This window comes from Cherax quadricarinatus, chromosome 13 (genome assembly GCF_038502225.1).
Source record: "Cherax quadricarinatus isolate ZL_2023a chromosome 13, ASM3850222v1, whole genome shotgun sequence".
Classification (NCBI taxonomy): Eukaryota; Metazoa; Arthropoda; class Malacostraca; order Decapoda; family Parastacidae; genus Cherax; species Cherax quadricarinatus.
In genome coordinates, this window is record NC_091304.1 from 11,692,631 (window position 1) to 11,706,582 (window position 13,952).

Here is a 13,952-nt window from a genome sequence, read left to right on the forward strand (position 1 = left end):
ATTATTCACAATATACAGTAATCCAATAAAACCTAGTATGTAAATATAACTAGTAAATGTCTATCACCATGATTTACAGCCAATAGTACAACCAGAAAAATTCGCAAGACACTCTTAACCTTATTATATATATATATATATATATATATATATATATATATATATATATATATATATATATATATATATATATATATATATATATATATATATGCAAAACCTTATCATTTATAGATACAGACAAATATACATATATATGTATATAAAAAAGGCTGTATGTACATAAAGTTTATGAATATTCATAAAATTCCCCGGCATAGCCAGGATGATGTATAAACTGGATCAATAAGTGATCCAACAAACTTTCGTACAGGATGAGCCAACAAGGGTTGATGATCCAACATGTCATGGATGCAGGTGGCCAGCGATCTACTCCACCTTATGACGTACTGGTGTGGGGAAGGGATAGGTGGATGAGGTCTCTAATGTCTTCCTTGATATCTATGCAAAGAATCTAGAAGTGGAAGAGGTACAGATGGACCTGTGTTGTAGACAGAGGCAGGGTGGTCATCATCGAAAATGAAAATGGTTCCTAGCACTTGCAGGGTTTTCACTAAGTGATCCGACAGTTTTTTAAGAAAGAGATTAGACACATGTGCCACACCTGGGTATCTTTATTCGATGACATATCGCCAACCACTGGCATCATTTAAAGATACAAAGGTATGGTACACGTGTCTAAATTCTCACCTTGTCGGTACTGTATCCTAGCATTGTAACGAGGCTTCAAGAGAACCCCCCCCCCCAAAAAAAAATTATACATCGCCCCCAGACATACAAAATACTCCTGAACGAGTCTGGTCCATATCAGAGGCCACTTTAAATACTTTATTGGTAAAACAGTTCACGGCACTTGCAGACCTACTAAAATATACCGTTTTAACTGGTAACTCGAAAGACAGGATTGCAATGCACTTATAAATAAAGCCAGAAAATGATCCAGTAGACACCGTTGATAAGGCCGAAGGTAGAGGGGAAGAAAACTCTAGAGAATCGGTCCACTAGGATGGCTCTGGCTCTCCTCTTCTGCGCAGGACTGGGTCCTGGCATTCTAGCTGGGGGAGGAGGCGGCGGGGGCACGCTTGGCAGGGGCGGGCATAACAGGTCCGTGTATGTCTGGTTGCTGTGTGGCCGGATGCTGTGAATGGGCGCACCGTGGCCCAGACCACCAGAAATGGGCGGGTCGTGGGATGAGCTGCCTGTGTGAGGTGGGCCGTGGGACATATGCCCATGCATGGGCATACCATGCAGGCCCCCGTGATAGTGGTGGGCTGAGCTATCGTGGATGTGGTGAGGGCGATGTATCTGCGGCCCGTGTGCTAAGGAGCCCTGCAGAGCTGCACCTTGGGTTAACGGGCGTAGTATGGGTGTACCGTGAGCCAGCGTGATGGGGCTGTGGGTGTGGTGGCTGTGCAAATGGGTGCTGTTGTGGTAGGAGGGGGCGGTAAGGTCGCTGAGGCGGTCGTAGTGGGTACGAGCGTAGAGAGGGTGATGGTGAGAGAGCCCAGTGAGACCCAGACGACCATTCTCCTGCTGCTGCTACAGGAAGGTAAAGAATCTTAATTAATACTCATCGCTATGTGCCATCTCGTGACACAAACGGGCACTATGACACACACGGGCACTATGACACACACGGGCACTATGACACACACGGGCACTATGACATAATAAATACACGGCCAGAGTATATTTAATTATGTCTTATGATTATAATACTCAAAGGAAAAGTAAAATATGCTTTATCTTATTAATTTTTATAAACTTTTCACATTGCATTAAAAAATATTAATATTTTATGCTTCTGAATCATATATTTCTTAATTTTAATGATTTTTTCCCTAAAAATTTGTGAAAAGTACCGCCAAAAGATTCAAATTATGGCGAAAGTCAATATTTTTCGCTTAACATGAACTAACTTCTTCACAAACAGTAAACACGAGTGGGAGAGAAAATTGAAACAGCCAGCAAGTGGTAAGACTACAGGACAAGCATGAGAATTATCACAGGTGAAAATATCTTATAAGAGAGAGAGAATACAGTATTTAGGTAGGGAGACAGTAAGGAGAGAGAGGCTAGTGAGGTAAATAATTTCCCGAGCGCACGCATGAACCACCTACGAACCTTATCTGGAGTGAAGTGGTGTTGCAGAGACTTGGTTTCCTTGTCGACGACAGGTCTGGGGTTCTTGGGAGGAACGTCTGGGCCGTCTCCCAGCACCACGTTCACCAGCGCGTACTCCATCAACGCCAGGAAGACGAACCTGCCGTGGGCGACATGGATGAGTGTGTGGCGACAGGTGATGGAGGGTTCAAATGGGTGACTGTGACTAACAGGTTATGGAGGGGTGCAAACGGATGAGTGTAGCGACAAGTTATGGAGGGGTTCACACGGATGAGTGTAGCGACAGGTGTAAGTGGATACGCAAGAAAGTGGATGATGAGTGTAGAAGACAGAGTTGTTATGCTCAACTGGGTTACTGAGTGTGCGCGCGTTACCTGTCTCTCAGGTGAGAGCTACTTAGTGGTTGTTAAGTGAGAGAAAAACCAATAAGTGTGGCCCGTGATATTTAGTTCACTGTGACTTTTTCCTCAGAGCTTGCACTAGCTACTGCCCAGAATTTCTTGAGGAAGAATATGACGTCTTAGTAAGGAAACTTCCCGAACCTGTCAACAGGGAGTGCTGGAGAACACACAAAATACTCAACATCTTGCCTGCAGACAACATCGTTAAATACAACACCATCAACCTATAGGAGTCCCAATCATAACATTAATAAAGACCTCATCAAATACAAGCAGGACTGCCAAGACCCAAGTAACGCCGGGGTCTACATCATACCTTTCGGGAACAGTGACAGTAATACCTGTGTAGTACACGGAGATAAAAAACAAACACCTGATGTCATGGAAAGACGTCCAACTTGTGAACGAAGAAAGAGACAGAATACGACACAGGTGTCTGAAATCCGCCTTAACTGCATGTAAAATACAGCAGAATCAGGAAGCTTCCAATTTAGCAAAACCTTTAGCCCAACTTCTGTGCAGATATCCAAGAACTAGCTACAAGCAGTATTAAAACAGGGAAGTGTTTTTGGGTATGCCCAAATGAGATAAATCTGTGGACTAAAATCACATTGGTATTAAAAGAGGACAACATCAAAGCTGCTTTCATAGACAACCTGGAAGCTTTCTCCAACAGATGGGAACATAAAAAGTCTGGGCTGGATGGTACTGCCCTTGATACTGGCCATGTAGTCAGAAACTGTAAGGCTCGAAGTGATGTCCTGGTAGTCAGTAAATGTGGGGCTGATAGTGCTGTCCTGGGAGACAGTAATGGTGAAGCTGGAGGTGCTGTCCTGGGAGACAGTAATGGTGAAGCTGGAGGTGCTGTCCTGGGAGACAGTAATGGTGAAGCTGGAGATTTTGTCCAGGTAGTCGGGAATTATACGCAGGAAGGAATGCATATAAATGACCTCATGGGAGACAGGAGCCGTAGTGGGGAAACAAGTGTAGTCAAAGATAAGATAAAACCAATAATGCAAACTAGAAATACCACAGGAAATAGCAAACAAGAGGACTCCACTAGCAATAGTGAGGATATGTTACCAAAAGCAACTTGTGGGAGCTCCATTGTTGGTGCTAGTGAGGATAGGAATAAGACAGGTAAACATGCACCAACGGGGAATACAGTCACAGAAACCCAAGGCAAACGGAAGCCAAGCCTGTGCACATACTATGCACTTGGCATCTGCAAGCATGGGAAATCTGGAAAAACAGATGGGACGTGCAACTATGACCACCCTAGAAAATACCGTGCCCATATGACAACAGGAAAATGCAAACTCCCTTCCTGTAAGCTTTTTCACCCTGAAATGTGTACCTCTTCAGTACAGGAAAGACTGTGCTATAACTTAAATTGCCAGGCACACCATCTAAAGGGGACAAAAAGATACAAAACATCCAGGCCATGGGAAAACCTGGGTAGCCACAGCCACCCAAGAGGGAGAGGTTTTTTAGTGCCAGGAAGGAAAAAAAACTGGCAGGAAATGGCAGAAATCGTACATCAAATCCAGTCATTCCTGGAGTGGAACCACAGTCGATGGCCTCCACTCCAAACCAATAGATACAGATACTAATGCCGGAAAAAAAATCCCCCCCAGTACCAACAATACCACCAGTCCGATGACATTCTTCTTTGCAAATATACAGGGTCTAAAGCCAGCAACAAACAACAAAATACCTTTCATCCGTGGACTGCTTGCAGAGACAAAGGCAATGTTCGCGGCTTTCACTGACACCCACATAAAGGATCACTTGGACAACGAAATATGGATCCCAGGTTACAACCTATACAGATGCGACAGAGTGAACAGGCAAAAGGGGGGGGGGGGTAGGTCTGTACATTGCAGAGTCACTTGTTTGCACAGAAGTGCTAAATGCCTCAAATGATGTAGTGGAAGTTTTAGCAGTAAAGGTCGAGAACCAAAACCTAGTCATTGTGGTAGTCTACAAGCCTCCGGATGCAACATCCCAGCAATTCCAGGAACAGCTGTTAAAAATTGACCACTGTCTGGAAAATCTTCCAGCTCCTGCACCCAACATCTTGCTTCTGGGGGATTTCAACTTAAGGCACCTAAAATGGAGGAATATAGCAAATAATATTGTTGCAGTAATAACACCAGGAGGCAGCTCTGATGAAAACTCACACTCACAAGAGCTTTTAAATCTCTGCACAAAACTCAATTTAACCCAGCAAATAATAGAGCCTACTAGGCTGGAGAATACACTAGACCTCATCTTCACTAACAATGATGATCTGATACGAAATGTCACATATCAAAAACAATATACTCAGATCACAACATAATTGAGGTTCAGACATGTATGCGTGGAGCCCCAGACCGACATAATGAGACTAGTCACGAGGGAGCATTCACCAAATTCAACTTCAACAACAAAAACATAAAGTGGGACCAAGTAAACCAAGTCCTGACCGATATAAGCTGGGAAGATATACTAAGCAACACAGACCGCAACTTATGCCTAGAACAGATTAAATTGGTGGCACTCGATGTATGCTCAAGGCATATTCCTCTAAGAAAAAGGAGGAGTAGATGTAAAATAGAAAGAGACAGGCGCTCCCTTTACAGGCGACGGAAAAGAATAACAGAGCGGCTAAAAGAGGTCAATATATCTGAAATGCATAGGGAGACACTGGTCAGAGAAATAGCAAGCATCGAACTTAAGCTAAAGGAATCTTATAGGAGTCAGGAATCGCGGGAAGAACTAAAAGCCATAAATGAAATCGAAAGAAACCCAAAGTATTTCTTCTCCTATGCCAAATCAAAGACGAGAACAACGTCCAGTATTGGGCCCCTACTTAAACAAGATGGGTCCTACACAGATGACAGCAAGGAAATGAGTGAGCTACTCAAGTCCCAATATGACTCAGTTTTTAGCAAGCCGCTAACCAGACTGAGAGTCGAAGATCAAAATGAATTTTTTATGAGAGAGCCACAGAATTTGGTTAACACAAGCCTATCCGATGTTATCCTGACGCCAAATGACTTCGAACAGGCGATAAATGACATGCCCATGCACTCTGCCCCAGGGCCAAACTCATGGAACTCCGTGTTCATCAAGAACTGTAAGAAGCCCCTATTACGAGCTTTTACCATCCTATGGAGAGGGAGCATGGACACGGGGGTCGTCCCACAGGTACTAAAAACAACAGACATAGCCCCACTCCACAAAGGGGGCAGTAAAGCAACAGCAAAGAACTACAGACCGATAGCACTAACATCCCATATCATAAAAATCTTTGAAAGGGTCCTAAGAAGCAAGATCACCACCCATCTAGAAACCCATAAATTACACAACCCAGGGCAACATGGGTTTAGAACAGGTCGCTCCTGTCTGTCTCAACTATTGGATCACTACGACAAGGTCCTAGATGCACTAGAAGACAAAAAGAATGCAGATGTAATATATACAGACTTTGCAAAAGCCTTCGACAAGTGTGACCATGGCGTAATAGCGCACAAAATGCGTGCTAAAGGAATAACAGGAAAAGTCGGTCGATGGATCTATAATTTCCTCACTAACAGAACACATAGAGTAGTAGTAAACAGAGTAAAGTCCGAGGCAGATACGGTGAAAAGCTCTGTTCCACAAGGCACAGTACTCGCTCCCATCTTGTTCCTCATCCTCATATCTGACATAGACAAGGATGTCAGCCACAGCACCGTGTCTTCCTTTGCAGATGACACCAGAATCTGCATGACAGTGTCTTCCATTGCAGACACTGCAAGGCTCCAGGCGGACATCAACCAAATCTTTCAATGGGCTGCAGAAAACAATATGAAGTTCAACGATAAGAAATTTCAATTACTCAGATATGGTAAACACGAGGAAATTAAATCTTCATCAGAGTACAAAACAAATTCTGGCCACAAAATAGAGCGAAACACCAACGTCAAAGACCTGGGAGTGATCATGTCGGAGGATCTCACCTTCAAGGACCATAACATTGTATCAATCGCATCTGCTAGAAAAATGACAGGATGGATAATGAGAACCTTCAAAACTAGGGATGCCAAGCCCATGATGACACTCTTCAGGTCACTTGTTTTATCTAGGCTGGAATATTGCTGCACACTAACAGCACCTTTCAAGGCAGGTGAAATTGCTGACCTAGAAAATGTACAGAGAACCTTAACGGCGCGCATAACGGAGATAAAACACCTAAATTACTGGGAGCGCTTGAGGTTCCTGAACCTGTATTCCCTGGAACGCAGGCGAGAGAGATACATGATTATATACACCTGGAAAATCCTAGAGGGACTAGTACCGAACTTGCACACGAAAATCACTCACTACGAAAGCAAAAGACTTGGCAGACGATGCAACATCCCCCCAATGAAAAGCAGGGGTGTCACTAGCACGTTAAGAGACCATACAATAAGTGTCAGGGGCCCGAGACTGTTCAACTGCCTCCCAGCATACATAAGGGGGATTACCAACAGACCCCTGGCAGTCTTCAAGCTGGCACTGGACAAGCACCTAAAGTCGGTTCCTGACCAGCCGGGCTGTGGCTCGTACGTTGGTTTGCGTGCAACCAGCAGTAACAGCCTGGTTGATCAGGCTCTGATCCACCAGGAGGCCTGGTCACAGACCGGGCCGCGGGGGCGTTGACCCCCGGAACTCTCTCCAGATAATCTCCAGGTAAACATAAACAGAAACAGTGCACTGAAAATTCTAGCTCGCGCACCAGGTACAGTGGACCTACAATATTGCATGGTCTCTCACTGCTTCCTGCAGTGCTGCATGGTCTCTCACTGCTTCCTGCAGTGCTGCATGGTCTCTCACTGCTTCCTGCAGTGCTGCATGGTCTCTCACTGCTTCCTGCAGTGCTGCATGGTCTCTCACTGCTTCCTGCAGTGCTGCATGGTCTCTCACTGCTTCCTGCAGTGCTGCATGGTCTCTCACTGCTTCCTGCAGTGCTGCATGGTCTCTCACTGCCTTCTACAGTGCTCACCAGTCTCTCACTGCCTCCTGCAGTCCTCACCGGTCTCTCACCGCAGCGAGGAGGAAGCTGGAGGCAATTGCGATGTTATATTTGAGTATAATGAGTAGTGTGAATTCTATGCAAAGAATTAGGAATATGGAGAAAAAAAATGATGTGGGAATAGGTAAAAAAAAAAAACCCGGCTGAGTAGCTACCCGGGTGTTTTTCCATGAGCTGGTGATAGGCGCTTTTAGTGACCGGGGAACAGGCTGAGTAGGGAATAGAGCATTATCCTAGATCGGCTATGACTATGCTTTAGCGGCTAAAGTTTAGCCCCTGGACCAAGGATATTGAGCTATTATTGAAAACTGTGTTTATTTATCTGTCACATGTCTTCCAAAATGATATTTTGCATGCAATAATTATCATAAAAACATAACAGAGATGCCGAAATAAATAAGAAAAGACTTATTGTCTTTGGCAAGACAGTGATGGAGTGAATGATGATGAAAGTTTTTCTTTTTTTCGGGCCACCCTGCCTTGGTGGGAAACGGCCGATGTGTTAATAAAAAAAATAATATTCTGAAAAGTGATCGGAGCAGAGCGTAAAAAACCGTCTATAGCAGTTTATGCTCAAAACTTATATTTTTACATTCTCTCTAGTCCACTAACACTATAGAAAACATGTGTATCACGGGGTAACTATAGAAGAACACTAATATACAGTGCGATTTTTTTTTTTTTTTTTAACACAGGGTTTGACAAGGTTAAGGATCCCTGGTTTTATTGACAATCTATTTACAGGTTAAGGATTCTCTCTCTCTCACAAAAAAAAAAAAAAAAAAAAAAATCCCGGTGGCCTGGTGGCTAAAGCTCCCGCTTCACACACGGAGGGCCCGGGTTCGATTCCCGGCGGGTGGAAACATTTCGACACGTTTCCTTACACCTATTGTCCTGTTCACCTAGCAGCAAATAGGTACCTGGGTGTTAGTCGACTGGTGTGGGTCGCATCCTGGGGGACAAGATTAAGGACCCCAATGGAAATAAGTTAGACAGTCCTCGATGACGCACTGACTTTCTTGGGTTATCCTGGGTGGCTAACCCTCCGGGGTTAAAAATCCGAACGAAATCTTATCTTATCTTATCTTAATCTTATGTTTGGCTGGGTTTTTCTCGATATCTAGGAAGAAAGTTATTGACGTGTTTATTGGTCACCATCAATTAATAATGAACGGACTGGCAGCAGGTTATCAACAAACATTCAACAAAGAATGCTTTACAAACTAGTGCAAATATTCTCGCAATGGCACAATTTTTTTTTTTTTGCATTTGTTGGGCTTAAATGCCAGATATTTTACAATATTTCAATAGGTTTATTACAGTATCTAAATACAATTTTCAGTATATACTTTTTTATTCACTTGTTTGTTGGCCGATCTTAGTGAAACTTGTATATGAAAGAAAGACATGTAGGCTTATACAAACACAAAATATAGAAACTGGACGAAAAATAGAAAAAATCTACTAAATTATTCTCCCCTGAGGTGCAGGTGGCCATAAATATACACGGTGCAGGTGGCCATAAATATACACGGTGCAGGTGGCCATAAATATACACGGTGCAGGTGGCCATAAATATACACGGTACAGGTGGCCATAAATATACACGGTGCAGGTGGCCATAAATATACACGGTGCAGGTTGCCATAAATATACACGGTGCAGGTGGCCATAAATATACACGGTGCAGGTGGACATAAACATAATTGGTGCAGGTGGAGACACACACTTACACGGTGCAGGTGGACATAAACATAAATGGTGCAGGTGGAGGCACACTTACACGGTGCAGGTGGACATAAACATATCGATGATCTTGATGTAGGAGACAGGAGGGAGGGAAGCCTGTGACTTGGCGTGCTGAGTAGAGAGTGTCAGCAGCGAGGTCACACCCAGGGTCACTCTGGCAGGGGCAGCCTCGGGTTTGATCCAGAACGACACCCACTGTGGAAGGTAAGCGGGGTCAGCGTGCTGTTGTAGAGCTATAGCTCTTGGCTCCTGTTAACTACTCTTGAAACTGAATGATATCTGCCTCCACCTTACTTTAATTAATTCCAATTATTAGTATCATTATTATTTTTATAATAATAATAATAATAATAATAATAATAATAATAATAATAATAATAATAATAATAATAATAATAATTATTATTATTATTATTATTATTATTATTATTATTATGTTATTATTATTATTATTATTATTATTATTATTATTATTATTATTATTATTATTATTATTATCATCACACATTTCTATCTCACTGCTCATCCCTCTCCCTCACACTTCTCTCACTCAATCATCAGTTTCTCCCACTTACGAATCCCATTCTTCCTAATTAGCTTTCTCACACATTTGTTCCTTATTTCTCCCTCTCTCTCTCTCCTCCTCAGCTTCCCTTACTCCCTCCACCCATCCTCCCCTTTCCCTTCTTCCTCCCCTTCCCCTATCCCCTTTCCCTTCCCCTCATTCCATTCCCCTCCTCTATTTCGCCTTCCCTCCTTCCCCTCCTGTCCATCTCCTCATCCCATTCCCCTCATCCCATTCCCCCTCGTCCCCTTCCCCTCGTCCCGGCAGCAGTGGGTACGTACAGACATGATGACAATAAGGCAGGTGGGCATATACGTGTGGAAGAGATAGTACCCGAGGCGGCGTCGCAGCTGGAAGACCACCTCCAGACAGGTGAAGTTACCTGTAGTGTGAGGGAGAGACGTAACACCTGTTATAACACATGTTATAACACCTCCAGACAGGTGAAGTTACCTGTAGTGTGAGGGAGAGACGTAACACCTGTTATAACACATGTTATAACACCTCCAGGCAGGTGAAGCTACCTGTAGTGTGAGGGAGAGACGTAACACCTGTTATAACACCTCCAGGCAGGTGAAGTTACCTGTAGTGTGAGGGAGAGACGTAATACCTGTTATAGCACATGTTATAACACCTCCAGGCAGGTGAAGCTACCTGTAGTGTGAGGGAGAGACGTAACACCTGTTATAACACATGTTATAACACCTCCAGGCAGGTGAAGCTACCTGTAGTGTGAGGGAGAGACGTAACACCTGTTACAACACCTGTTATAACACCTCCAGGCAGGTGAAGCTACCTGTAGTGTGAGGGAGAGACGTAACACCTGTTATAACACATGTTATAACACCTCCAGGCAGGTGAAGCTACCTGTAGTGTGAGGGAGAGACGTAACACCTGTTACAACACCTGTTATAACACCTCCAGGCAGGTGAAGCTACCTGTAGTGTGAGGGAGAGACGTAACACCTGTTATAACACATGTTATAACACCTCCAGGCAGGTGAAGCTACCTGTAGTGTGAGGGAGAGACGTAACACATGTTATAACACATGTTATAAGACCTCCAGGCAGGTGAAGTTACCTGTAGTGTGAGGGAGAGACGTAACACCTGTTACAACACCTGTTATAACACCTCCAGGCAGGTGAAGTTACCTGTAGTGTGAGGGAGAGACGTAACACCTGTTATAGCACATGTTATAACACTTCCAGGCAGGTGAAGTTACCTGTAGTGTGAAGGAGAGACGTAGCACCTGTTATAACACCTCCAGGCAGTTGAAGTTACCTGTAGCGTGAGGGAGAGACGTAACACCTGTTATAATACCTACTACACAGGCTCTAGGCAGGTAAAATTACCTGTAGTATTTTTATAATATTGGCTGGTTTACTGTGCACCTCATGTCCATCCTGTGAACGATAACGAAAGAGCATGTGGATATAAAACAGGCCCATTAACTAGGCCCCATTAACTATGAGTACATCTCTTGCAAGCAATTTTAGAATATTGACTTAATATATCTGCTATCTTATTGTCATTGATAAGATATCTTGATATGTCACATACATGCTTGTAACCAAGCCTGGCTACATCAGTCAGTACTTGTAACCAAGCCTAAGCCTGGCTGCTACAATATCAGTCAGTTCTCGTAACTAAGCCTAAGCTAGATATCTTCAGCATCAGTCAGTCTGTTCACATCACAACGTTGCTCCTTAAACATACTTATCTACCTTCATGTTATCATAGTGAATGATAAATCTTCTCTTATAACATTCAATTTCATTATTTAATTTCCTTCTAATATTATTCATAATTCACGACACAGACAAACCAAAGTTAAATTCTTCATTTTCTTTGAAAGTAATTAACTTAGCTAACTTAGCAACTTTATCATGTTGGAGTAATTCAGTGTGTGATGAAATCCTTTAAAAAAATGATAATAATTCCTTTTTCTCTGATTTTTAAATTTCTATACCTGGCTTCTCCAATGAGCAAGTTGTTAGAATTATCATTTAAGTTAAGCGCCTTCAGTGATACCATAGGATCAGTAATTATCATAGAGTCAGGCTCAGTCTCATAAGGTAATGTTAGTGTCATTATGATGATAAACAATTCAGTTTGCAATGTAGACGCCCAGTTCTTAATTCATTTGCCAAACTCAACATGGTTCCTACCGTTCTTAATTAACTAGAGAGGTGACAACAAGAGCAGGTGCAACCCTGCCAGTAGACTCCTGCTTAGATCCATCAGTGTACATGACTTGTGATGGATTATTAATAACAGTTAAGAGAGAAATTTCTTCTTGAACAGTTGCCTTTGCAGTTGATTTAAGGAAGGAATTACTAGTAATGAGTTTTTTGGAAGGGACTTGCAGGTATGTGGTATTAAATGAACACATCTTCCACAGAGGAGTGAAATACTCTTGTTGTCTGCAGTGGTACAGTTTGTGCAAGTTATAAAATTTAATACTATTGCATGCTTTAACATCTGTTACTCCACTCTCAAGCAGGTGAAGTCACCTGCAGTGTGTTGGAAGGAGGAATACCTGTTACAACACATGTTATACCACCTCCAGGCAGGTGAGGTTACCTCTAGTGTGGGGGAAGGAGAAACACCTGTTACATCGCCTCCAGGTAGGCAAAGTTACATATAATGTGAGGGAGAAGAAATACATGTTACAACACCTGCTACACCTCCACTCAGGTGAAGTCACCTGTGATGTATGGGAGAAATAAACATCTGTTGCAACAAGGAACAACTGTTATAACACCTGTCACACCATCTTCAATAGGATGAAGTTACCTTTAGTGTGAGGAGGGGGGAGTGGGAAGAAAAAACCCGTTACAATACCTGTTGCAACACTTCTTACACATCCCGTTACTACTCCTGTTACAACTGCTGCAACTGTCGATATGTTTTGTAACGTCAACAAAAATTTGCATGACTAAAAGAATGTTTTTGTGTGGCCAGGAGGATGTTTATGACTTTTTCAAGATTGTTTTGAGACAAGACACATATTTTTAGTTGGCAAGACAATATTTGAACATTAAAATGGTATAAAATACCGACAGGTTGTTAGGTAAGACACATATGCAACAGTTAGGTATCTTTATTTCGAAACGTTTCGCCTACACAGTAGGCTTCTTCAGTCGAGTACAGAAAAGTTGATAGAAGCAGAAGATACTTGAAGACGATGTAATCAGTCCATCACCCTTAAAGTTTTGAGGTGGTCAGTCCCTCAATCTGGAGAAGAGCATTGTTCCATGGTATGAAACAATAAAGATACCTAACTGTTGCATATGTGTCTTACCTAACAAGACAATATTTCTTGAGGTCTGAAGGACGTTCTGTGGGTTAATTGTTGAGATACTAGGGATGCTTTCTGAGGTAATAATGACGTTTGCTGGAATGTTGGTATTTTCTGATGTATGAAGATGTTTTCTGAGGTATGGCGATGTTTTCGTATGTAACGATGTTTAGTTGGGAATGATGTTTACTGAAATAATTAGGATGTTTTCTGAGACTGAAATATATTTGGGGAGATTACTATTTAGCTTCCGGAGGTCATTGAGATGTTGAAATTATTGAAAGGTCAGATCATGTTAATCCTGTCAGGTGACCTTAACTTACTAACTGACTAACTCCCTGACTGAGAGAACTTACTGACCTGTAAAGTAGACCTGAGTGCAGTCGGCCGTGTGGTTCCTGACCAGGTCGAACTGGGGCAACTCAATGTTGTCGTCGACTTCCAGAGGTATATTGGGGTCCCAGTCGAAGACCAAGTCCTCCGTCGTGTGAGAAACTGCAGAGGGAGAAGCAAGAAGACTCAATACTCATGCCTCGAAGACCTTTTCTAATTAAATGCAAATGAGACTTCCAGGTGGGTGTTACAAGGTGAATACGATAATTACATAGTGGGAACACCAGCAGTGTATTGCAGTCCTGGAAAGAAAGGCACCAATGTTTTCCTGTCTTATTCCAAAACAGAGGATGAGTTTAGCATATGAGGCAATGT

The 13,952-nt window shown here is 42.9% G+C and overlaps 1 protein-coding gene across 1 annotated transcript in view; it reads right to left on the reverse strand.

The window, feature by feature from the left end:
• Positions 1–296: 296 nt before the first annotated feature.
• The window catches only part of LOC128688638 (glycine receptor subunit alpha-2-like), a 67,080-nt gene continuing 53,424 nt past the window's right edge, over positions 297–13,952 (reverse strand). Inside the window, exons 5-9 of the mRNA XM_070084500.1 lie at positions 13,605–13,739; positions 10,225–10,325; positions 9,413–9,573; positions 2,185–2,323; positions 297–1,599 (exon numbers count right to left, since the gene is read on the reverse strand). Of these exons, the coding sequence (XP_069940601.1) occupies positions 976–1,599; positions 2,185–2,323; positions 9,413–9,573; positions 10,225–10,325; positions 13,605–13,739 (1,160 nt within the window). The 3' untranslated portion in view covers positions 297–975. The remainder of the gene's footprint in view (positions 1,600–2,184; positions 2,324–9,412; positions 9,574–10,224; positions 10,326–13,604; positions 13,740–13,952) is intronic.